General features: G+C 33.5%; 1 protein-coding gene across 1 annotated transcript in view; it reads right to left on the bottom strand.

The window, feature by feature from the left end:
- Positions 1 to 6,970: 6,970 nt before the first annotated feature.
- LOC136845519 (disheveled-associated activator of morphogenesis 1-like) overlaps positions 6,971 to 27,064 on the bottom strand; it is a 166,019-nt gene continuing 145,925 nt past the window's right edge. Inside the window, 11 exon segments of the mRNA XM_067115698.1 lie at positions 6,971 to 7,409; positions 16,863 to 17,030; positions 17,968 to 18,163; positions 19,819 to 20,002; positions 20,873 to 20,967; positions 21,793 to 21,954; positions 22,176 to 22,303; positions 23,282 to 23,455; positions 24,018 to 24,263; positions 25,199 to 25,378; positions 26,030 to 26,156. Of these exon segments, the coding sequence (XP_066971799.1) occupies positions 7,113 to 7,409; positions 16,863 to 17,030; positions 17,968 to 18,163; positions 19,819 to 20,002; positions 20,873 to 20,967; positions 21,793 to 21,954; positions 22,176 to 22,303; positions 23,282 to 23,455; positions 24,018 to 24,263; positions 25,199 to 25,378; positions 26,030 to 26,156 (1,957 nt within the window). The 3' untranslated portion in view covers positions 6,971 to 7,112.

Raw genomic sequence — 27,064 nt, 5'->3', positions numbered from 1 at the left:
AGCAAAAGCAAAACTCTTTGACGTAAGAGTCACCCTCCCCTACCCCAAAACGCCAACCCATCCATCCCCCTCCTTCTCCCAACCATCCCCTAGAATGGCGCAACTTGGTTGAATGCCTAGTGGAAACGCATGCAACTAATATCGCTAATCACCGCTCTTTATTCTTAGCCTACCGGCTTTTAGGCCTTATTAGCATCCATTATCAATTGCATCAGGCTGCAATATGCTGCCAGGTTTCAATAACACTTGATATTTAACTGTTTCATAAGGTTTTGGAAACAACGCAAGTATGCAGAATCATTTCAGACTAATGCAAATATAGCTCTGAAATGAAAGTCTTAATTATTTTCTTATGGCTATAATAGAGTCGACTTGTCAACATGGTAACGAATGAATGTGTCAAATAATTTCGTTGGTCCCACAGACCGAATTCGGTTTAGTGGACCAGAAAGTTAGGCCTCTTAGACTTCTATTAAGACGACTTCAGTTTCCCATGATTCTTTTCGTATTAAAACCACAAAGTCACAAATTTTATTAACATGTCATGCCAGCGGAAATTGCCTGTTAATTGGTTTGAATTTAATATGAAACGTAAGGTTTTGCTTTTCAAGGGAAATAGTGCCATATAAAGTTCGGAAAAAGTGGTAATATAGTTTACCCTCAACAGAATTGCATTAAAAAAATTACATTGAACTTCCTGTGATACTTAATGAATTACTGAATTACAACGGTCTATGCATTTCTCCATAAAAACTAAGAAATATATCAAATTTGGCTATGCCGAACTCAAAATATACCTGGTGAACTGGGCAGTTCGTTTAACGTCTTATGATGAAATATTAACTCATTTTTCTTCGAAATAAGAACAGATGGTAAATGATATTATTTATCTGACACTCGATGCTTGAGTATGACCTTGAAAAAGCGGTGTTTAAATTTTGACTGTTTGTTACTCATAAATTGTCGGCAATTTCCTTTGAGTTAAGCAGACAATTAAGGAATCTCTCTTGACAAACCAGATGCAGCTTCATTGATTTTAAGGCTCTGACCACACATGCAAACCGATTACCATAATACCGAAAGAACAACATCACTGATAACTCCCGTCTTTTGAGAAATAACCGCTGGAACTCCGAGATAATCGTGAGAGAATCCACCCGCCTAGCAAACGAGAGTAAGAGTACCAACTTGCGGATGCGAGATTCATCAAAAGCGAAGCACACTCGTACGATCAGACGAAACTCAGGAATAACTGGCTGGTAATCTGTTTAGTTCCCCGTCTTTGTTTCGTAATGATCCCACTGCTATCCACCAGATTCGAGGGAAGGGGCCCATCAGAGGACATCTGGTCAGTTACGAAAGGATGATGGTCAGCGGCAATTGCGTGGTTAATGAGGTGGCAGTGGTTATGAACCAGGTTTCTGAAGAGGGGTTATTTACGTATTTGATTAACGAAGGTAATACGCGTATCACGTGAAGTTAGGATTCCAAATATCGCAGCGGTAATCAGTGAATGCTCTCCTAATTATTATATAAACAATGCCGAGTTCCAATCAAGCCGTTATTTACACAACACCAATTAGATTATTGTATTTTGGTTAGAAACAAATTGAACTAATTTTAACAAACATTCGCCCAGTAGGGGATAATGCTGTCGTTGCACCTCACGTGGAGCACTGTACGTATTACTAAAGGGTGTTTGCAGCGTCCCTTCGGCCACTATCAGTAGCTGTACCTACTTATTAGCCTGTTACTTACCTCCATTCCCACCTCCTTTCCTCTGTCTGCTGCCCAACCTCTCGAGTGTTACATCTCAGCGTAACTGTGGGGTTTTTCTCCCAGTTCCACCTTTAGATCCCTGTACTTCACCTCCTTGTACTTTAATAATTTACTTACATTTTTATCTACGTATTTTTAAATTTGTTAATTTATTCTTTTCTAATAAGTGATCTTTCTTTCTGTCTGTCCTATTACATTCTGTTACTTCCCTCAAATGGACACCGTCATATTCTTTGGAGGCTTGAACTTCAAGTCAATGGCCCCTCAGGGCTTATTCCGAATGAATATGGTTCAGGTTCTAAATAATAATAATAATAATAATAATAATAATAATAATAATAATAATAATAATAATAATAAATAATAGTTGTAGGACAAAATGTGGCTGATGGTAAGGTAAAGAAAATAATAACACGGAGGAAGTGATTTTTAAAGCCACAACAGCTATTTCTTAGTTTTGTTTAAAAATTTGGGAAAACCAGCGCACTGGATTTTTATCCTCACCCAAGGCTAGAATAAGAGCGACACTTGAATGACAACATTTATTTAGCATCATAGCAATAATAATTCCATATATAAAATTACATACAAAATTATACAGAAAGTATAAACATGAAAATCATTCACACGTATATAATAAAGAGCGTAGATTAAACTAGTGATTTTAATACACTGAGGGAGAAAGTTCATCGCCATCTCTAGCGATTATGTAACATATATATATACGTATGACCTGTTTGTGTGTTTGTGTGTGTTTATTTACAAAGACTATTTATATATATAATATATCGTAAGCATCATTGACAATGAGAGAGAGAGAAAGGGGGAGGCGGGGCGTGATCAGGAGGAGGGTTCCTGATTGGTCGCTCGAGACGATGTTCGACCAATCAGAGCATTCGGATACGTGTTCCAAAGACTGCTAGTGACATCTGGTGGCGGTCAGAATCTGAAATATTGTACTCGAAGTGATCACGTCAGTATGATTCCTGCTTTGGAGGAACACTCAACACGATCATCGAGTCTAGACAATGATACAAGCTTATACAATTATTTTGAATTTATGCTCATTAGTTTAAAGAAATCACGAAGTATTTAGTTATAGCTTACAAAGGCTTATACCAGATTCAAAACAAAAGGAAAACTTAGTTTCTAGAAAAATGCATTTTTAGGCAAATGATCTTTTTAAAATAGTTCTATTTTGCATTAATTATAATTTTTTTTTAACTTAACAGCTTTCGAAATACTGATTTGGTTTGGTTAGGTATGACAGTTGTTGGCGTAAGAGATTTGTGCTAAAGAAAATAAATACTGATTTTGTTAATGAATAAACATCATTGTTTATATATAAATAATATATATATATATATATATATATATATATATATATATATATATATATATATATATATATATATATATTTACAATCTCACAGATTACTAACCTAATCCAACACAGTTATCATATACTACTTAAAAAAAAAATTATTTACCTTACAGATTCTGGACCACAACAAACAAAGCGATAAAACTAATTTGTACAAGATTCAAAATGTATTATCTCAGAATCACTAAGAAGCGACGTTTAAACAGGAAAATGAAATGAGTCTCATTTTTGTGACTTACAAAAAACTGATAGTAGTTCAAAGTATGGTGACTCCTACAACTTATAGTAGTTGTGAGTATGATTACTATAATTCATAGTAGTTTAAAATACGTTGGTGACTCCTTATATTTATGTTAATTCAGAGAATAACGATTATTAATCAGTAAAATCAAGTTTAACCCTAAAATTTTAAACGAATTTAAAAAAGTGTGATAATTCCTCTTGGTTCCTGGAGAAGAAACTCAGGCATATATTAGGATCCAGAGGCTCGTCGTGACTAACTCTTCCTAAGCATCGTCTATGACGTCACGACTAGCCCCTCCGGAGTGTCTCAAGTTCCGCAGAATGACCTCGGCAGAGGAAATATGAGAAACAATACTCCTTCCACCTTCGGCTGACTTGGGAATCAAATGGTCTTTTCAAAGCATATATCATTCGCGTACGACGTGTCACTGGACATGGATTACTCCCTTAAACAAATAAGCTTCAAAATGAGCAAGTGATTATATATATATATATATATATATATATATATATATATATATATATATATATATATATATATATATATAATGTGTATGTTTATATACACACATACACGGATATATATCTACCTTACGACTGACGTAAACATTGTCCGGTAATGACTCTCAGTTTGGACGAGATATTCAAAACAGACTTAGTGTCTATGCCAATCTGAAGGTTTTATTTTTTTTTTCTCTTGAAGTTTATTAAGAGAAAAACTGCCTTCAACAGAAGCTTACTGGAGGCAACTTTAGTCGCTCTCCACGGAGCTAAATCCATTTGAACAGTAAGTACTGTACGCAAAGATACTCCATACAATATTTCAATGTGTATGTCGTTCTATTATTTTGTTATATCTGTGAGCAAGACCAGAGACTGTTAATAAGCATTTATATAAAAAAAAAAGATTCTGAACTGATGTTAATTTTTTTTAGCTAACTATTTAGACCACAAATTACAGATGATTTTTAACTCAGAAAAGAAAAATTAATGCATAATTTTTAAGAGGAATCAGTTTTTCAAATCACACTTTTTAATTTTTTTTAACCAATGGTGAGGAATATTCAGTTACTGGGATCCTCAACAAACAGCGGTAATAATTCTGACTAGCTCTCCTATTAATAGTAGTGCGGCTATTTAAGCAGAAGAGAATAATATATATATATATATATATATATATATATATATATATATATATATATATATATATATATATATATATATATATATTATATGTATATATATATATATATATATATATATATATATATATATATATATATATATATATATATATTCATACATGGATAATAAATCAACGCATGCTATATACTTGGTCACCCAATTGTTACAGAAAGACGAGAGAAAATCATTCCACAAAAAAAGCAAATATTTATATATATCACAGAAATTCACAAATACTCCTTGAGGAATCTCTCTCCCTCTCTCTCTTTCTATGACTAAATAAAAAAAAAACAGGATCATTAGAAATACCTAATAAAGCTTTTTGTATATTCAAAATGATACGCAAATACGCAAATGGCTGCGGTTTCACTGGATCAGTTTAGAATTGAAATTAATACTTTCATTTGTATTGTTATTCCAAATCTGGAAACGTTCTCTTGGAATAATCCACGAAAGGAATATAAATGTGGAGTTTTCTGATGACGGGGCAAAATGACCTTGATCTTTGAAGAGATGGGTTATTCCTTGCTTGAATGATTTCTGGAGTGGCGTAACACATGTATACTGTAGATCACACTAGTATATTCACTATTGTATTCCAGTTGTTATTAGGTATTTTTACGCAATTTCTTACCAATTTTCCACTAAAATCTGTTGCTCAGTGTTATCTGTTTGTACTTTTTTTTTTTTATTGTTGAAATTCACTATTCATTGCTAAATTCACTTCTCATTGTCACAACAGGACAAACAATTTGCGCTTAAATATGAGTTTTTGTAGACAGAAATATCAATACATATTTTTCATGGTCACTCCAAACTCTCTGTAATTTCCAAAAGACTTGGCCAAAATTATATATAAGTGTATGTATATATATGTATACATATACATATTATATATATATATATACTGTATACTGTATATATACACATATGTATAAAAATATATACATATATGTATATATAAATAATATATACATATATATATATATATATATATATATATATATATATATATATATATAAAATAGCAAATTACATCGTTGAACTAAGCAGCAGCAGTGATGAGCAGTACATTTCTCAATACGTCACCATCATCATACACTTAAGAGTATAGTACATTTATAGTTAAGTAAAGCTACAGAGTTGATTGTGGTTTGTTGCAATTTCTGCATCATTTCCGTTGCGAGAAATGAAGTTTAAAAAAAGTGTAAAAAAAATTATTTTTTGCTCTCATCGTCCTATGATACGACCATAGGTAGCACTAAAGACTATTTAAAAAATATACATTCAATCATATATATATAAAAAAAGGCAGTTCGCTTAACGAAATCATTGCATGCTATACTACGTTAACAGAGGTATACTTTGCGTTAGAATGACGTCATTCGTAAAAAATTATGCGCAATTATGTGAATATTTTTGCTTTTTGTTAACAATAACAGAAGGAACATAACAGGAATCTTTTGAAGACTGTATATAAAAAACAAATGTTTTTTTTTTTCTCGTTTAAAACACGTATCAATACATATGAATCTTTTGAAGACTGTATCTATAAAAAAAGGTGTTTTTTCTCGTTTAAAACACGTATTATAAATCACTTGGCAGTGTCTTATGGGCAAAAAAAAAAAAAAAAACTGCATGGCTACGTGAGTGTAATAAACTGATCTAGTAAGGCTTATTATATTCATCTATATATATATAAATCTATATTTACAATATACAATTCTTTGAGCCTATAAGGGCGAAACGCAACTGACCCTTATATGTTACGATATAACAAATTATATATATAAAATCATTCCAATTAATAAAATCAATACTTACGAGAATTTTATCACATGTATTTACAAAATTCTTTCATTTTTTCTTTATGACGTAATTATGTCCAATTCTTCTTCTTTGGGAGATTTCCTGAATTAATTGCCTTTTTCCGTTCAAATTTTCTTTAGTTTAAAATTGTTTTTATTAGTCAAGTTGATTTTCAAATATACTGATGAGTAAATAAAAATATTTCATTTATTACAGGAAAAATGACATTATATAGTTTGATACTTTGCTTTGAGTTTCATCTTTCATGTAGAACAAATAATTATTAAATCGTTTTTATCTAATATAATTTTTTGTGAGTATTCAATACTTAGCCATTTTTTCCTTTAATGCTTCATGAACGACTGAGGAAGTCGTTCTTGTCAATTATTAACATACGATTGCAATGAATGGGCCACTTTTTAAGTGATTAAATCTTTTCAGGTTTTTTAATATCTGTACACATCAACTTTTAAGGTTCGATGGTCTAATACGAATTTTTTTCTTTTTAACTAACAAACGACATATATGATAAACTAGGCCTTGTTTACTTCTTGTTCTGTCACTTGCTTCTTTTTCTTACGCTTTTTACCGATAAACTCGACCTTGTTTACTTCTTGTTCTGCGCCTCCATCACGATCTTCCTCTCTTGTCCGTCGTCCACGACGTTGCTGTTGGTTTTCTTGCCGTCGGCGCCTCCTTCGGCAGCCCGACATCAAGCGTACTTATGCGACCCAATGATCCTCTCGCGGTCCCTCTCCCGCGTCCCGGCGCTGAACGAGTGCTTCTTCTTCCGGCGCATCTTGTCTATATCTTTACCGAAGACGTCGCCCGAACGCAGCGCCGAGATGAGGTCGTCGAAGTCGTTCTCGTTCTCCCCGCCGGAGCTGCTGTCTCCTCCGCCTCCTCCTCCTTGGCCTCCAATTCCTCCAACGCCTCCTCCTCCGGGTTGGCCGTTGTTCATCCTGGAGCTCTTTTCTTTGGCTCTTCTTTCTCGCTCCACTTCGCGGCGCTGTTGATGTTGTGGTTGGGTGGGTGAGCCGTTGCAAAGGGGGAGGCAACAAGAATAATAATAGTCACGTTAGATTTGTTGACATGGAATAATAGTCATGCAGGTGTGTTACTATTACTAGATGTTGACATATTAATAGCAAATTAAATATATTAAACGTGTTGGCACAAGAATAATAGTCACGTCAGATTTGTTGACAAGAAAATAATAGTCATGCAAATTTGTTACTATTTCTAAAAATTAACATAAACAATCATTAAATATTTTAAACACGTTGAGACATAAATGTTGAAAACCATTTTTAAGTTAGACGCTTTACATTGTGAAATATACTGAAGAAAATTCATAAGAAGTTAAATGTTGATGTTAAATAAGTTGAAACTCCATTCGAAGGTAATTGTTAAATACGGTATTTTATGTTAAAAATCAGAACTTATGTTAATTATACTTAAGAAGTTGAAAAAACTTTTAGAATTGTAACTTAACTCTGTTAAATATACAGATGATTGATTTGAAAATGTTATATATAAAAAACGCATACGTTAAATTTGTCAGGCGCGTTAAAATAAATTGTTAACTAATTTTGCTTTGCTGTCATCTGACAATGAAGCACCAGTGCATGTAATATTGAGGCTAAATTGGCTAATCATTTGATGCGAATAATAGTTATTATACGAATAATAGTAGTCAACTGAAGTTCATAATTAAAGAGAGAATTGTTTGTTTATCCTAAATCTTTTTTTTTATTACTTGTTTCAGTTCACTTTTGTTTTTAATTATATGTTCTGTTTTAAACTGCACCGAGTTCTGTACAGGCTTCTATTATTCAAACATAAAACTATTTATTTTTCTATCTTATTTTAATAATATTATTCATTCATAGTAAGTTTTGTCAACGCTGCAAAAAAATAAGAAGTATCTTATATTTATGATTTATTTGATCCAATAAAAGACTCAGATGTTATTGTATTATATATGAATGTACAATGTACAAAGTAAAAAGAATTATGTATTATTAAAATTTGCATGACAACAACATATATTAGCAAAATGAAAGAAAATTTGAAAATGTCAAACATCATATTAATATTTCATCAAATATTTTTGACCAAATTACTCTAAAACAAAATATAAACTATAAAAGGATTAAAGAACACTTAAAACAAATCTCTTAAAATATCTAAAGTATTTAAGTACTAAAGTATTTAAATACTTACGTTTTAATGTGAATAAATCACAAACAACTTAAACTCTAGTTTAATAATTTTAACATTAACAACAGACACACCGTCACCAAATTTAAATCATATTTATTGCAAAGCAAATTCCATGTGATAGGCATACGGTTGAAATACTGTTTATTGATAAATAAAATAATAAATTAACCCTAACTACTGAGTCTTAAAAATACAAGCTTTCCAAGGACGGACAACATAACAACTAAAAAAGATTTATAGCAAAATTAAAATCAAATTAATAAATGCGACCTAGATACCTCTGTAAATTATGTAAATAAACCAATATCTTACACAAAATTAAAACAAATTTCTTTTATTAATTTGATCAGCAGTCAAATTTACCATTCAACCCAGAAGCCTGTCACATATAATGCATGCATGCAGTGCATTTGTTATTTCTCTGAAAGCATCCGGTATGCACAAAAAAAGCTTATGTAGATTTGGTCAAGTTGAGGCCTCCACACCGTATGCATATTATGTATGTTATATATACATGTATGTATGTATGTATGTATGTATATATATTATATATATATATGTATGTATATATATATATATATATATATATATATATATATATATATATATATATATATATATATATATATGCACACACACTCACGTGAGAATGTTATATACACATGTATGTATGAATGTATGTATATGTATATATATATATATACATACACAAGCTCAAGTGTGTATAATGTATGCATATGCATGCATTTCATGTCCCGATAACACTCAACAATCCTTTACAAATTTAGCTACCACCGGCATTCACATTATTTCTGTTTCATGCTTGAATGTTTATCACCCCTAATCTATAAATAAAATAAAAAAAAAGTCTAGTCATAGAAAATGGAAAATAACCAAAACAAAACTTTAATAAAAATTTAAGGTAAAGTTGTCTGCGTCGTCACCATGCTCTTAAAGCAAGGGGGGGAGAGAGAGAGAGAGAGAGAGAGAGAGAGAGAGAGATTAAATGTATGCGAACTATGATATAAAAGTCAGCTCAAATTTCGTCATAGATTTTAACAGAGAAATAAACTTAAGAATATTTATTGGAAATTTTTCGTCAAGTCACTGGAACAGACAAGAGATAACTAGAAGATGAAAGGTAACGGGAGACAATGGGAAAGTTAGAGATAACTGGAGATAATTGGAAAATTAGAGACAACCGGAGTTAAGTGGATAATCAAAATAGGGAGAGATACATGAAAACCTAAAGGTAAATGAAATAAAGGATAAGGAGAGATAACTGGGAAATTAGAGATAACTGGAGATAACCGGGGAACTGGAGATAACTGAAGATGATTGAAAAATCCAAAGTCGATTGGTAAAACCAGTGAGGTCATCACTAAAAAATTAATATTCTATTTTCAAATTCAGAAGTGAATTAAATAATTCAACTCGTCACTATTTTGTGAATATTAAATTCAAAGGAAAATGCTTACAGTCAAATTTATTATTAATCGCTAAGAAAAGTATGAAAAGTCTTTGTCGAATATTAAATTAAATGATGAGAATTATGACAAAAAATTATTTTTCAAAACAAAATTAAAATTCTCATCAGAAGTCAGATGCCAAAAATCATGAATGATTATTCATGCAAGTGACATAGTGTTGCGTGTCACTGTATAATTCATCTATACTATTCACCATTCATTAACATTCACAATACGGCACCTTCTGCTAGTTCAGTTTGGGAATTCGCTTGTAAGCAAAAATGCAAAATGAATTAATAACAAAAAGAATCTGCATATATGAACATAAAACAATGAATTTACGTAATGAGCAAAACGAGTGAAAAATTCTACAGTGAATTAAAATGTATTCTACAGTGAATTAAAATGTATCAAAATGTCTTGTTGTCTTAAAGTATCAAATTCCTTTCATAATCCTGAAGGAATTTATTCAGTCTACGTCAAGTGCGCACGGTGCATCTTATATACAGCTGTAAGTTTCATTCAACAATGGTGAAAAAAGTGTATTTCTTTGCAGTCATGTTCTTTGCTCAGTGGTTGGTGACTGGTGCAATTTTCAAACGTTTCTTACGAAAAAAAAGTTACAGAAAAACGTAACTGACTTCGAATGAATCACAAAAGAAAATTCAATATAACTACAATATATAATCTATTTTATGCCCCTTTAAAATGAAGAGGAAAAGTTTTAATTGAAAATAATTCCAAAACAGTTTTGTGTGTATTTTAGCTTGAGGAAAATAGCTTACATGCTGGGAAAAAGATTTCATAATAAAATTACAATAAAACATTTTAAAAACCCATATTCTACATAAAAGACGTTAGACGTTTTAAATAATTTACAGTACAAATAATTATCGATTCCCATTTTAGTGAAATTAGTAACTGTAATTAGCAATTTGAGAGTTAGTAATTTGTTAAATAACTTCTGTAACCCAAAATTAGAGAATTAAGACCCAGGATACGAAGACCTTTTTATATATAAAGATGAAAATTTCTAATAATAGATACCATAATGTTTCTTGAAAAAAGTCCAGAAGGTTTTGCAAACCTGTCAGGTACTTGTAGAGAATTGTCAGCAGAATTTATTTGTACTGAGCTATTAAATAATTTGCTTATGTAAAAATGATACTGACTTTTAAATAATAATAATAATAATAATAATAATAATAATAATAATAATAATAACAGCTGATCAATTCTTTCAATGTGGAACCAATTCAGAAGACTTTATGGTATCCTATTTTTTTTTATAAATCCCGCTCAGGTAAGGTGCCAATTAACGAATGGGTTAGTTTATACAGGTGTGAAGGGGCTGGCAGTAGTAATAGCAGTATTAGTGGCAGTAGCGTTTGGGGTCACCTGTCGTACACATAGGGTCAGTGCCCGAGAGGGAGGTGGAGGGTAGGAGGGCAGGGGGGGGTGTGGGCATCAGTGCCACAGGGCAAAGGCCGCTCTCTCATGCCAGTTGGGAGGCAGCGAACGGCGTTTGTATCGCTGCCAGGCGTTTGCGAAGAAATCAAACAAAACAAAGAAAAAACATTATAAGCACACAACTGAGAATCAATACTAAAAGACTGAAAGCACATCAGCTGAGAAACATGACTAAAAGATGGAGCACACATCCAGCTGAGAATCATGACTAAAAGCTGGAGCACACATCCAACTGAGAATCAAGATTTTAAGTTGGAACATACATCCATCTGAGAATCATGACTAAAAGCTGGAGCACAAATCCAGTTGAGAATCATGACTAAAAGCTGGGGCACAAATCCAGCTGAGAATCATGACTAAAAGCTGGAGCGTACATCCAGCTGAGAATCATGACTAAAAGTTGGAACATACATCCAGCTGAGAATCATGACTAAAAGCTGGAGCACAAATCCAGCTGAGAATCATGACAAAAAGCTGGAGCGCAAATCCAGCTGAGAATCATGACTAAAAGCTGGAGCACACATCCAGCTGAGAATCATGACTAAAAGATGAAGCAAACATCAACCGACAGTCATGACTATAAGCTGACGCACACATCCAGCTGAGAATCATGACTAAAAGACAGAGCACACATCTAGCTAAGAATCATGACTCTAAAAGATGGAGCACACATCAGCTGAGAATCATGACTAAGAGATGGGACACACACCAGCTCAGAATCATGACTCTAAAAGATGAAGCAAACATCCAGGTGAGAATCATGACTAAACGATGGCACATACATCCAACGGATAATCATAACTCTAAAAGATGGAACACACATCCAGCTGAGAATCATGACTAAAAGTTGGAACATACATCCAGCTGAGAGTCATCACTAAAAGCTGGAACACACATCCAGCTGAGAATCATGACTAAGAGATGGAGCACACATCTAGCTGAGAATCATGACTAAAAGTTGGAACATACATCCAGCTGAGAGTCATGACTAAAAGCTGGAGCACACATCCAACTGAGAATCATGACTAAAAGTTGGAGCACGCATCAGCTGAGAAACATGACTAAAAAAGGTAGCTTCTAGGCGTTTTTGGAGAGGATAAATGAACAGGATATGACAAGCGTGAATTAACTGAGAATCATTAGAAGCGTTCGATCTTCTTCAGCATATTATTAGCAGTAAATAAACAGGATATGACAAGCGTATATTGACTGGGAATCATTACAAGCATTCGAGCTTCCGGCGTATTATTAGCAAGGCTCTCAGGCGAGGGTCAGGTTGTGAATGGTTGGAGACACAAGTCAGTAGCGGTAAACAGCGGTAGGAAAATCATATAAATAAGGGATTATCAGCGGCCATTACAGTAGCTAAGAGCGACGGTAATGCTAAAGCTAACATGAAATTAACTCAAAAAAGTTCTATAAATCGTCAGAACGATTCACATCTTACGTGAAATCAGCCTGGTATTATTTACATTTAAGCTAAAGGGTTCCTGAACAGCAACAAAAATTACCTTGAAAATATAATAAACATACAGTTCTGCAAACAAATTTGTCGTCTGCAAATAATTAATGGCTCTTTTGTGACAATATTCCTTAGCAACGAATAATGCTAATATACTTTGCTAGCTCAAAACTACATACGTAATATACATGTTGTATTCAATTATCAAAATACGGTCATCAAAAAATACAACTGGACGTCTAAGGGGAGAGAGAGAGAGAGAGAGAGAGAGAGAGAGAGAGAGAGAGAGAGAGAGAGAGAGAGAGAGAGAGAGTCTACCGAATGAAACAGCATAGATGAGCTATAGGAGATAAGTAAGGGTTGAAAAAACACGAGAATTACTCAAAATTGTATCAAAACTAAACTTACACTTTTGTGTGTAAAAAAATAAATCACAGTAACAAAGTAAATAAAAAGGAATAAGACAGCAGACGACGAAGAAACAGATCAACTCGGAGGAAAAGAGAAAATAGAACGAAAATTGAACAATCACAATACAAAATCTTAGTTGAGAAGAGCTAAAACAAAAATGATTCCATTCTTCATCCTGATTTCAGCAGAACTCTAGACAGCAAACGGGAAAGGAACACGGATCACTTGCGGATGCTGTATTAGTCCTAAGATTTAACATAAAATCGTTAGCATCACACCATGCAATGCATGCTTCTGCTCGCTAAAAGCACAGACTATTTTGCTTTCGCGTCCATATTAAGTAGGAAATTCATATCAATCCAATTAGATGTTAGATTATGATGTACACTAGAGTATACAGTTCTGAGGTAATGAAATCATTAGTCGTGGTTAAAGTAATTGGTCATTCGTTACAATCTATATTTAGGAAGGACGAACTGGAGTACAATAATTATACAATACTTATATAAAGTAAATTTCAGGTCTTAAAATTTCTGAGGACAATTATGAGAGAAAATACCTAAGGTCATATTACCTACCTGGTTGTCAACAAACAAACTAGTACATAACATCAGTTTAGTTATTAAAATAAAACTTAAGTTTTTGCTGATGCAAAATACTCTATAAAGCCTATTACAAAACTGGAAAAGCCGCTTTGTTTATTAAAGGCCTCTTGACAGCTCATATTTTGACCAGTGAATATGAGGGAACAGTGAATTCGACTTGAACACTATCAGTGAAAAATAATTTTGTAACAGAACTGAAAGAAATTTATGTTACCTAAGTACCTAGCAAACTTGTCTCGAAATCTTCAAGATTCTGCAGATAGTACTGATAGGTAAACAGTATATATATATATATATATATATATATATATATATATATATATATATATATATATATATATATATATCTATATATATATATATAATAATGTATATATTATATAATAATTATATTTTAGATAACTCTTTGTTACGAAAATAACTATCAGCAAAGAAACCGACCAACTATCAATTTTTTCTAATTTTAGCCTGTGTCCAAAATGATTATCATATCATAATATATAATATATATATATATATATATATATATATATATATATATATATATATATATATGTGTGTGTGTGTGTGTGTGTGTGTGTGAGTAATGTTTATTTTACATGTATATATAAAGCTGGTCTGTTTCTTTACAGATACTTATTTTCGTCATCAAAGAGTTATCTGAAATACATCCACAATCATAATGAGCCTCTGATTAATTTAAAATGAAATCTTCCTTGTTGCCTAAACTTCTCAACCAGTTAAATACATTTTAAATCTTTCTATAGGAAAATATTGATAATACGTAGACATAATTATGTCGTTTCCTAAAATCATTAAACATAAAGCTATTTACGTGTTTGTTTGTTCGATATAATGACGTACGTAATGATATGTATTTAATCAATGTAAATCATTATAGAAAAAACATAATCACTCGTTATATATCAAGATAAATCAGCATTTTCTCAAACGAAACGATACATAATCAGATCTGAAGCCAATTATCTCAAATAAAAAAAAATCTGTCAATTTTAAACACACAAATCATCCAAAATCGTGAGAAACATTACAAACTTTAGGGCCAAATTTTTGCACTCGAACGCAATCTGATGTTTTGTGCAAAATCATAAAAAAAAACGAAATATCTCTCCAAGAGTCACTCGACTTATTAAAAAATACCTTGTGTCGAATAAAATTGGTCGAGGTGGCGAGTGGAGAAGAGGCATTACTGACGAAAAATGTATAAAAAAGAGGTGATTCATTACTAAAATGCTATTTAAATTTTATGTAGAGAATACTGATATATTTCCTCCTGTTAATATATTATGTATGAAGAAATTACAGACCTGTTAGGATTCTAACCAAAATACAATGTTTTTCTCCCCATGTACATAATCTCGTATGTCTCTGATAATCCACTGGTGTACATGGTAAGGATTACCACGTCTGGGATAATCTAATACAGTTTGCAAGACAAGGGTTATCGTGTCTTTGATAATCTATCCTGTTTGTAAGACACTGATTATCCTGTCAATGATAACCTATCCTGTTTCTATGACAATGATTATCCTGTCATTGACAATTTACCCAGTTGGATGACATGGATTATCCTGTCTTCGATAATCTATCCTGTTTGTACGTCAAGGTTTAGCCTGTCTTGGGCAATCTCTGCCCTCCGCTTGGCATGTATAACTGTCTGGTATAATTGGAAATGAATATCTAAAGTATTCCCCAGTATAAGGACAGTCTTCCAAACTCATATATATGGTTGTGACACTCGAATGTCTTCAGTGTGCCCCTAAGGAAGAACAGACAGTTACAGAAGTCCAGGGACTAAAAGAGGATAGACAGGAGAAGGGATGGATATTTTAGACAGAAGAGACAAACTGTCACTGACGGAAAGTGAAGGTAAATTAGGAAAACAAGAGTGAGGAAGGACTCATATTTTTGTCCTGTTCACTACAGTTAATTTTTGAGAATTAGACGGGACAGGAACCTCACTAAACAAAATTAAAATTAACTAAGTTTAAACATCTGAAAAATTTAACGTGGTTTTCACACTTCTCAACATTTATAAATCATTGCACACATGCAATTGCATCTACACGGCAAGGTCAATTTTCTCGAAATTTTCTGCTGAAATATTTTGTCTACAACTCAAATACCTAAGGAAAACATTTGCAAAAAGCTTACTGTATCTAATATAAACTATACGCCATGGAATTACAGAAAATATAGAAGCATAGAGGACTTACAGAAGAGATATACAAGATAAAAGTATACAAGATATGAAGTGTGGAGATAAAAAGGTAAAAATTCAGAGGTACACAAGGTGGGAAATGAGTCTATGAAAATTGATGAATCCAAAATGAAAATACAGCATTACAAAACAGATACATTAATTTTATAATTATTACGAATACAACAATATTAATACTCATTCTTTACAGACAAATACACTAGCAACGAATGTATTTATGTACAAAAACACAAAAATGACAAATGCATCACACTAATTCAAGCTACAGAATTCAAATAAATTCAAACGATATTACAGTATTTAATGACACAAAAACAACACAAACATTACATGAAAACAGATGAAAAAACAGCCATGCTAACAAACACGCGGAGCTTAAGCAACAACAAAAAAAACAACTTTTATGTACTGGACTAAAACAACATTTAACAATGAAACAAAAGACTAAAAGACAATAAATAAACAAATTAAAATTATACGTACATAAATGCATAACTAAAGAAAATTAACTAATATATCCATAAATTAATAAAGTTAATTAATAAATCAATCAATGAATAAAATCCTCATTTCTCACCTCCGCCTCTTTCCTCTTCCTCTCCTCTTCTTCTTCCTTTTTCTTCATGTTCTCCAGGTCCCTCTTCGCGTCCTTCAGAGTGTCGATAAATGTGTCGAAAGTTCCGAAGAAGTCCTCAGGCTGGGACGTCTTCCCGTCCTCACCAAACATGGCTGCCAGGGTGAGGAACTGAAAGAGAAGTTAATTATTATTATTATTATTATTATTATTATTATTATTATTATTATTATTATTATTATTATTATTATTATTATTATTCGAACCAAATGCCAAGTCACAATAAATAAATAAATACATAAATAAATAAAATAATCAATCTATTAATATATCAATAACTAGATAAATAAATACATAAATATATATAAATACATAAACAAATAAATAACCAGTCAATAACTAGATAAAAAAGGCAGTAGCTAAGCAAATAAATAAATAAATAACTAGATAAATGAATAAATAAACCAGTCAATCGATAACTAGATAAATAAAACAATTTATTAACAAAAAATAAATAAATAAATAAGCAGACCAATAAATAAGTAACAAATTAATCAATTACTAGATAACAAATTAATCAATAAAAGTAAAACAACTATAAATGAATAAATAACAATAAATAAATAAATAGATAAATAAACATATAACTAAGTAAAAATAATCAATCTATTAATATATCAATAACTAATAAATAAATACATAAATATATATAAATACATAAACAAATAAATAACCAGTCAAAACTAGATAAAAAAGGATAAATAAATAAATAACAAGATAAAAGTCAATCGATAACTAGATAAATAAAACAATTTATTAACAAACAAATAAACAAACAAATAAATAAATAAATAAATAAGCAGACTAATAAATATGTAACAAATTAATCAATTACTAGATAATTAAATGAAATGAAAAATAATCACATAAATGAAAACTTGGATATAAAAGTAAAACATTACCTAGATAAATGAATAAATAACTAGATAAATAAATAAATAGATAAATAAACATATAACTAAGTAAATAAATAAGTAAACAATTACACAAATAACTACATAAAAGCTAAATAAAACAAATAAACAAAAAAAAACGGTACACAACCAACCTGGGTCTTCATATTCTCGAACTGAGACTCCATATTGACGAGCTTATCCTTGGCCAGGGCGAGGAACTCGTTCATGGCGAGGCGGAACCTGTCTCCTGGTGGGGTGGATCCTTGCGCCCTGTGCCACGACACTTCCTTCTCGATGAAGTCGAGTCCTTGCCGGAGGCTGTTGATCTCCTTCTCGAGTTCCGTGATGCTGTGAGGGAGGGGGAAGAGATGGAGAGTTAGTGAGAGTGAGGGAAGGATGTCAGAGGAGAGAGAGAGAGAGAGAGAGAGAGAGAGAGAGAGAGAGAGAGAGAGAGAGAGAGAGAGAGAGGAAGGGAAGCTGAGAGGGAAGAGAGAGGAGAGAGAGGAGAGAGAGAGAGAGAGAGAGAGAGAGAGAGAGAGAGAGAGAGAGATGAGAGGAAAGGGAAGTTGAGGGAGTGAGAAGAGGGTGAGAGAGAGAGAGAGAGAGAGAGAGAGAGAGAGAGAGAGAGAGAGAGAGAGAGAGAGAGAGAGAGAGAGAGAGAGGGAAGTTGAGGGAGTGATAAGATGTGAAAGAGTGAGAGAAAGTCGAAGTGAGAGAGAGAGAGAGAAAACAAGGAGGAGGGAAGCTGGGGGAGTGATAAGAGGGTGAGAGAAAGAAGAGGGGGAGAGAGAGAAAGTGAGAGAAAGAGAAGAGGGTGAGATAAAGTAAGAGAAAGAGAAGAGGGAGAGAGAAAGTGAGAGAAAGAAGAGTGAGAGAAGAGGGAGAGAGAGAGCAAGTGAGAAAAAGAGAAGAGTGAGAAAGTAAGGAAAGAGAAGAGGGAGAGAGAGAGCAAGTGAGAAAAAGAGAAGAGAGTGAGAAAGTAAGGAAAGAGAAGAGGGAGTAGGGAAGTCAGGGAGTGAGAAGAGTGAGAGGGTGAGAGAAAGTGAGATTATGAGAAGAGGGAGTAGAGAAGTGAGGGAGTGAGAGACAGTGAGAGAAAGAGAAGAGGGAGGAGGGAAATTGAGGGAGTGAAGAGAGAGGGAGAGTGAGAGAAAGTGAGAGAATGAGAAGAGGAAGGAAGGAAACTGAGGGAGTGAGGAGAGAGGGAGAGTGAGAGAAAGTGAGAGAAAGAGAAGAGGGAGGAGGGTAGTTGGGTATCTAGCCTTAGACCGAAATGTCATATTTTTACGTATTGTTTATTTCTAGAGTTTACTTCTTTTTTCAGTCTTTGTAGCTAAGAAAAAAATGTTAATAACTTGAATTAATTATCAGTCATTTAACTTAAGTGCAAATTAATCCAGGGATGAGGTCTATTCTAAGTAATTTTGTTGGAAAATAGCTAATAAAAAATTTATAAGAGGAAACCCCTCTCAGCCCTACAATCACAATAACAAGAATGTGGTATTTATAGTTTTTCTTTATGGAATATTAGGGTCTGTAATAAGGATACTTACCATAGGAAAATGTAAAGCATACATTCATTCAAGTATAAAAAAAAATGTGAAATTCGTTCTAAATATACAAGTTAACATAAATACTGAAAAGGAAGTAATCTAGAAGTTTAATTAACCAACATTCTCTCTCTCTCTCTCTCTCTCAGACAAAAATGACAAAGCAAAAACGGAATTCATCCTAAATGTAAAAATTAATATAAATAACATGAGATACACTTATAAACAAGGCAGAAAAAATTATGACCCAATCAGATAAATCAATCAACAAAAATAACAAAACAATTATGGAATTAATTTTAAATTTAAAAATTAACATAACACAAAGACTCATTAACAAGACCGAGAAATAAAAACAATGAATTTATCAATTCTCTCTCTCTCTCTCTCTCTCTCTCTCTCTCTCTTCACTCCTCTTCAAAAACGCGCAAACAAAACCCCCACCCTACATACTTGACTTTGGCAGCCTCTTTGATGTTGGGGAAATCTTCGTCCATCTTCACAATATCCTTCCACTGTTTCTCGCAGACGCGGATGATGTAATGGAGAAGCGTTATGGAACGGTTGCTGGAAGCCTTCGTGTCTGTCAGTTTGTTCAGCGAGGAGATCCTGAATCCGTAGGCTCCGCCTCTGGCACCTGAGAAGAGCATGGGGACGTTTAATAACGTTTGTGGTGGTGGTGGTGGTTAGGAAATGGATTTTCGTGAGAGGGAAACTTTTATCCTGATAGGAAACTGTAGGGAAACATTTTTCGTCCTAGAACAATGTTTTTCGGTATATGAAAATGTTTTCAATTATATAGCAATGTTTTTTGTGATAAGGAAACGTTTCTTCGTGATATGGAAAAATTTTTTCGTGACAAAGGAACGTTTATCGTGATGGGAAAATGTTTTCTATGATAGGAACAGATTTTTCATGATACAAAAATGTTCTTTAAAATAGAATAACGTATTTCAGATTAAGAAAATGTTTTTCATGATATACAAAACATTTTGCAAGACTGAAAAATATTTTTCCATGATTGTAAAAATGTTTCTCCGTCATAAAACGCTATCACCAACAATTTTTCCCAAATAAAAATCGCTTTTCATAACATAAATAATTTTTCCATAATATAAAACTTTTTGAATGATAGAAAACTGTTTTTCCCTGATAAAAATAAAAAAAATATATAAATATCAAACGTTTTTCCTTGATAAAAATAACAAAAATATATAAATAATATCAAACAAATGAAAAATAGATCAACATAAAGTCAGTCATTAACCAACAAATACGGTTAACATTTACCAAGAGAAAAGACACATATGAATATATAAATAAATTAACGGTAAGGCAAGACTACTACAAGATCCGACGGGAACCATCTTGAAGCCCCAACAATTCAAATTTGGTTGTATGTTCGAGTACTAACATTTAGTAATAAACTATCAAGCCTTAAATTGCGCTTATAAGTCTTATTCTCAGCCTTACCTTTATTCTTTTGTACTTCAATGAACTGACGAACTGACGACAAAGATCTTTGGCTCGCACTCGGCGAGTCTTTCCTTGAACTTCTTCTGGTAGTAGAGACAGCGTAGTCTCTCCTCGTAGTGTTCGATTCTGTGCAAATGATGGGGATTATTAGTTATCTTAGTAAGTTCGATTCTGTGCAGTGAGCTGGAGTGTTAGTTACTTCAGTGTGTTCGATTCTGTGCAGTGAGTTAGAAATTTAGTTATTTCATGCGTTCCATTCTGTGTAAGTAGTTAGAAATTTAGTTATTTCATGCGCTCGATTCTGTGTAAGGAGTTTGAAATTTAGTTATCTTAGAGTGTGTTCGATTCTGTGTAGTGAGTTGGAGAATTAGTTATCTCAGTTTGTGTTCGTTTTGTGCAGTGCTAGGGAGAATTAGTTACCTCATCCTGTGTTCGATTCCGTGTAGTAAGTAGGAAAAATCTTACCTCATCCTGGACATGAGTATAAATATATCATTCGAAATATCAAGTTAAAACCCAGTAACCTGAACATTCGTGCTACCATTCATATTCCACAAAAAGCAAAAACTGTTCCCCAACAAAAGAAGTAGTTAATAAACAGATTGGCATAAATAATTTTCTTTAATCAAACCAGGACTGAGTAGTTAAAAGCCAACCTCAAAATTTACAAATTGCAAAAGATGTATGCTCGAAGAGTTTAAGATTAATTAATTATGCAATCAACCTTTTCTACTCTGAATCTGAGATAAAAAAAATAGAGCTTCAATTTTTTAAGAAAGATGCAGTCATAGTTTTTATTTTTTATGTTCGAAATAAGTAATTTAAAGGCATCATTATTATCATAGCTTCCATTTAAAAGCATCGTCAAAAGTAACTAATTAAAACTACCAGGCCCTCTCAACCCCTCTCCCACCTTCCCCTCCCCAAAAAAATTATATTAAAAAAACCCACTTCGAGATCTCGTAGAGGAAGCGATCAGCCCGCGCCAGGTTTTCGATCTCGTCGGCGTGTTCCTCCAACATGCTCTTCTCTTCTGCTGTGGGCGTGAACTTCAGGAGCTGTTCGACCATATCAGGCGCCAATTCGCCGTCGCTGTCCATCTTCAAGAGAACCCTGTTGGGCAGAAAAGGGAGATAGATTGTGGTTTTATAGAGACAGAGAGAGTCTTTATGCAATGACCCATCGACAATGACTCAAGTTCACTGACTGAAAAAACTTCCGAATTCAAGTTCAGTTCTCTCGAGAAATTCCTGACAACCACCAAAAGTTCGAACTTCCGAATTCAAGTTCAGTTCTCTCGAGAAATTTCTGACAACCACCAAAGTTCAACTGACCTTACAAGTTCCTCGTTTGTTAGCTTAAGCTTGGAGAGGAGGATAGCGCAGTTCTGCTGACGTCGGTTTTCCAAGACGCTGACTTGGACCGCTCGGCAGGACTTCAATCTTTCCAGCGTCTTCTCGCCCTGGGAACAGATACAATAATGAAAGATTGATTCTGGGTTCTGTAACATGGTGTAACAGTTCTGGTGAACTATGCTCTCAGAAGCATGATGTGGGTAAGTGATAGTGAGCCTGCAACTGGATTTAAACTATATACTTTAATTTAAGTCATTCTGGGCTAGATGATTCACTTTTTTCAGTTTATACACCTTGAAATCTAGAATGTTTATATTCACTCCGTTTAGAAATTCACTGTTTCAGTAACAGCGTGTGATGGTAATGTTAAGTTTTACTTAGATAATGATCAGGGGGGACTGTTTAAAACTGAAATCACTTACTAAATACTTTTGCCAGTTTAGGACGGGAAAGTACGCCCTGCACTTTAGGTCAAATTATAAGTATCAGAAATCAAAGGAAAGAATTATATGTTAAGATGCGAAATGGATGAAGAACTAGTCATATTATTAGGATTAGTATTCACAAAAATACACATGTACACAGAGTAAAACCAAAAGTACCACCAACTTGTTCAGCATGCTGCCATTCAAGAGAATACCCCATAAGTGAAGGAATCAAGAAAAGTTTCTTTTTAGCCCCAAAAGTCAAGCAACCCTGAAGTTTTTTTTTTCCTCTAAGTGTAGGAAAGCAAAGTGTTTTTCCTCCAAAAGTGAGAGAAACCAAAAAGTTTTCCATGCCTCATAAGTAAGAGAAAACAAAAAGATTTTTTTGCCTCATACGTGACGGAAACCATTTTTTTTTTGCACCATAAGTGAGAAAAACCAAAATGTTATTTTTAAAGAAAAAGTTAAAAATGACCTTTCTTTTAAAGAAAACAAATGAGAAACATGACCCTTTTTTAAATAACACATTTGTGAAACTTGACCCTTTTCTTTTTTTTTTTTTAAATACTGGTGAAACCTGACCTTTTTTCAAAGAAAACAAATGTGAAAACTGACCTTTTTTTTTTTTTTTAAAGAAAAATTTTGAAACTCGACCCTCACCTCTCCGTTACCCTTTTTGGAAACGGTGGCGTCGAAGGTTCTGTCAATATCCTCGAGGTCCATGAATTTGTAAAGGGGCGATTCGTCCAGCGTGGCGAATATCGTACCTGTCACCCGGGAGTCTGGCATCTTGGCCCAGTTGAAGGCACGCAGTTGGGTGGTCGATTTGGGTATCTGGAAGACGAAGGGTAGAGTTAGGCTTTTCTTTACTTCATGCCACGAAAAGGTGTTTTTTTCTTCTTCTTCAAGGAACGAAAAGGGGGCATATTTTTTTTTATTTCAGGCAACGAAAAGGTGGCATTTTTTTTATTTCAAGAAACGAAAAAGTGGCAAATGTTTTTTCAAGTCTCACACATCTGGCATTGTTAGGAAATAAATAAATAAATAAAAAAAATTCATAAATATTAATTAGCATGTCTTTTGGCAGTCAGCAAATAAATAAATTAATAATTAACAAATAAGTATATCTATGAATAAATAAATTAATTAATAACTTAATTTGGAATATCTTTGATAGATTAACAGTCGAACAAAAATTAACAATTCGAAATAAAAACGGTACAGGGTATTCAGTTCACGATTACGCGAGCTTATAATATTATTGATCATCATCCATGTCTTCATGCATGCATGCATGCATACATACATACATACATACATAATAAGAAACATCAGTTCATTAGCAGTACGTCTCAGTAAAAAAAAAAAAAAAAAAAAACATATCCCCGATGCTCACTTGTTTTGTCGGCCTGGCCATGCGACTTCCCTGGGGTGGGGGAGGTGGACCCCCGGGCCCAGGCGGGGGTGGAGGTGGGCCTCCATTCATCATAGGAGGAGGAGGTGGTCCCTTGCCCATCAAGGGTGGAGGAGGGGGAGGTCCCCCGTTCATCATGGGGGGAGGGGGAGGTGGACCTCCGTTCATCATCGGAGGAGGAGGTGGAGGAGGACATGGCACGTTGGAGCCGTTGGTTTCTGTCGAGTCCTGAAATTGTTTCATCAAAGTCGTTAAAACTAATAAATAAACAAAGTCATATTTAGTAATAATGGACGAAGATACATAACAATAAACAATTAATTGGAGAAGTCATGTACTTATGTATATAAGTATGTAAGTTATTTCAATGCGTATACAGAATAAGAACTTTCTGAGAGTCAAAGAAAAATCTTTACAAATTAGTCATTTATTTGGAAGAAATGCTCATGTTGCTGATATGTTACCCCACTTTAGAGTTCACAAGGACAAAATATTAAACTTAAACTGCTACTGACCATAATCCATACACTGGACCTTGTTACTGACCATAATCAATAGGCATGACCTTGCTACTGACCATAATTCATAAATTGGACCTTACTATTGACCATACTCCATTGGCAAAGCTGCTAATAACCACAACCCATAGACTGGACATTGCTATTGGCCATAATCCACAAACAGGACCTTGGTGCTGATCATACCTCATTGACAGGACCTTGGTATTGACTATAATCAGCAGACTGGACCTTGCTACTGACCATAATCCATAGACTGGACCTTGCTATTGACCATAATACATAGACTGGACCTTGCTATTGACCATAATCCATAGACTGGACCTTGCATTGACCATAATCCATAGACTGGACCTTGCTATTGACCATAATCCATAGACTGGACCTTGCTACTGACCATGATCCATAGATTGGACCTTACTAATGACCATAATCCATAGACTGGACCTTGCTACTGACCATAATCCATAGATTGGACCTTACTGTTGACCATAATCTATAGACTGGACCTTGCCACTGACCATAATCCTTAGGTAGGATCATGCTACTGACCATAATCCATAGATTGGACTTTGCCATGGCCTATAATCAATAGACTAGACCTTGCTCTTGACCATAATCCCTGGACTGGACCTTGCTACTGACCTTGGCAATGGTAGCTTTGACGTCATCGGAGAGTGACCCAGCAGCCAACTGCTGTACCTGGTGGGTAAGCGTGTGTACCCGAGCTTCAAGTTCTGTATTTCTCTGTTGAGTCTCTGATACTGTTCTGTGCTCTGTCTCCAGCTGTTCTCTGACCTGGTTCAGAGTCTGTAGGAGTTCCTCCTGGAAGAAGATAAAAAGCAGGTGTTTTAGTGTTGATGTGTAGATGAAAGCTTCACTTGTCATTAACTTAAGGTAACTTTTTTTTTTCATTTTTTTTTTGAGTACTGGGAAGTATGTGGAGATCTGAAATGGATTTTGAAATAGAGAAAAATGTTAAAATTTAAGTATATTTTCTTTGAACACTGGGAACCATGTGGAGATCTAGAATATGTTTCAAAATAGGAAAAAATACTAAAATTTCAGAATACTTTCTTTTAAACTGGGGAGTATGTGGAGCTCCAGAATGGATTTAAAAATAGACATAAATGATAAAACTTAAGAGGTCAAGAACAGAATAAGAGCTCCAGAATGGATTTAAAAATAGACATAAATGATAAAACTTGAGTAGAGGTCAAGAACAGAATATCTTAGCTTTAGCACCGAGTCAGATGGACCACTAGGTCCAATATTATTGTTTTTAAGAAAATCGTATTGTTTTTAAGAAAATCGTGCTTCTACTCATAATAATAATGAAAACAAGTTTTAAGATTAACTCCACAGCAAGCATTAAACACTTACTTCATCTGAAAAAAAATTCTAAAAGAAAGTTGATAATCGTGATGCTAAACATAAATTACATATTCTTGTATCTCTGTTGAATCAAAATTTTACCTTTTCTTGACACGCCGTGAAGAGCTCTTGCTCCTTCTTGTTGAGATCAGTGACGACGTCGGCAAAATCTTCCTCCAGTTTTGTGATCTTCTTCTTGCTTTCCGTTAGTTCTCTTTCGTTTGTGATTCTTTGAGAGGAAGGAGTTTTATAAAATTAGGAACATTAGTTGTTGAGGTAAACATTTGACCACAAAAAATTAAAGATTTGTTGCTTTACGAGAGTAATGAATATTATAAAATTAGGAAAATTAGTTCTTGTGGTCAATAATATTTGACATTTAAAAAATCAAAAACTTTCTTGCTTTACTCTGAAATGGGTCTTGATACGTTTATTAATAGCCACTGAACAGTAAATATTCTAAGGAATACCATTGCAAAAAATAGCTGAATCGTATATGTATTCAGTGGAATATGATTGCAAACAATAGCTGAATCGTATGTATTCTGTGGAATGTGTCCGCAAACAATAGCTGAATCCTAAGTATTATATGGATGGAATTTATTCCGATTAACAAAACATTAAAGGAGGCGTTCAACAAAAAAAAAAATGATTTCATGACTAGTTTCCTTTTTCATAGGAGTATGTTACTTGCAATTAATTCACTTTATTCCTTTAACTAATCAATACTTAAGCATATATAAGCATGTATTCCATGATTATAATAATCTATCATTTGAATCACTATTAAGTTCAGAGTAATACCGTAATTTATCAGACTTTAGCTGAAATCACGTGATAAAGAACAATTTCTCGGGATGAATGGCATTACAGATCAATAAGTCTCTCTCTCTCTCTCTCTCTCTCTCTCTCTCTCTCTCACACACACACACACATCTGAGATTACAAGCTCAAGATCTTTATCTCTCTCTCACCATGTATCATTCTTTCACTAGTGCTACATCATAAGGACTCTCTCTCTCTCTCTCTCTCTCTCTCTCTCTCTCTCTCTCTCTCTGACAATTACTAGCGTTGCTTTATTTTATATCTTTCCTTCTCTCAAATTTATAAATGTTACTTAATTCTTAACTGAACACT

This window comes from Macrobrachium rosenbergii, chromosome 14 (genome assembly GCF_040412425.1).
Source record: "Macrobrachium rosenbergii isolate ZJJX-2024 chromosome 14, ASM4041242v1, whole genome shotgun sequence".
Classification (NCBI taxonomy): Eukaryota; Metazoa; Arthropoda; class Malacostraca; order Decapoda; family Palaemonidae; genus Macrobrachium; species Macrobrachium rosenbergii.
Note: the sequence above shows the minus strand (reverse complement) of the source record. Positions and strands in the feature narration are given on the sequence as shown.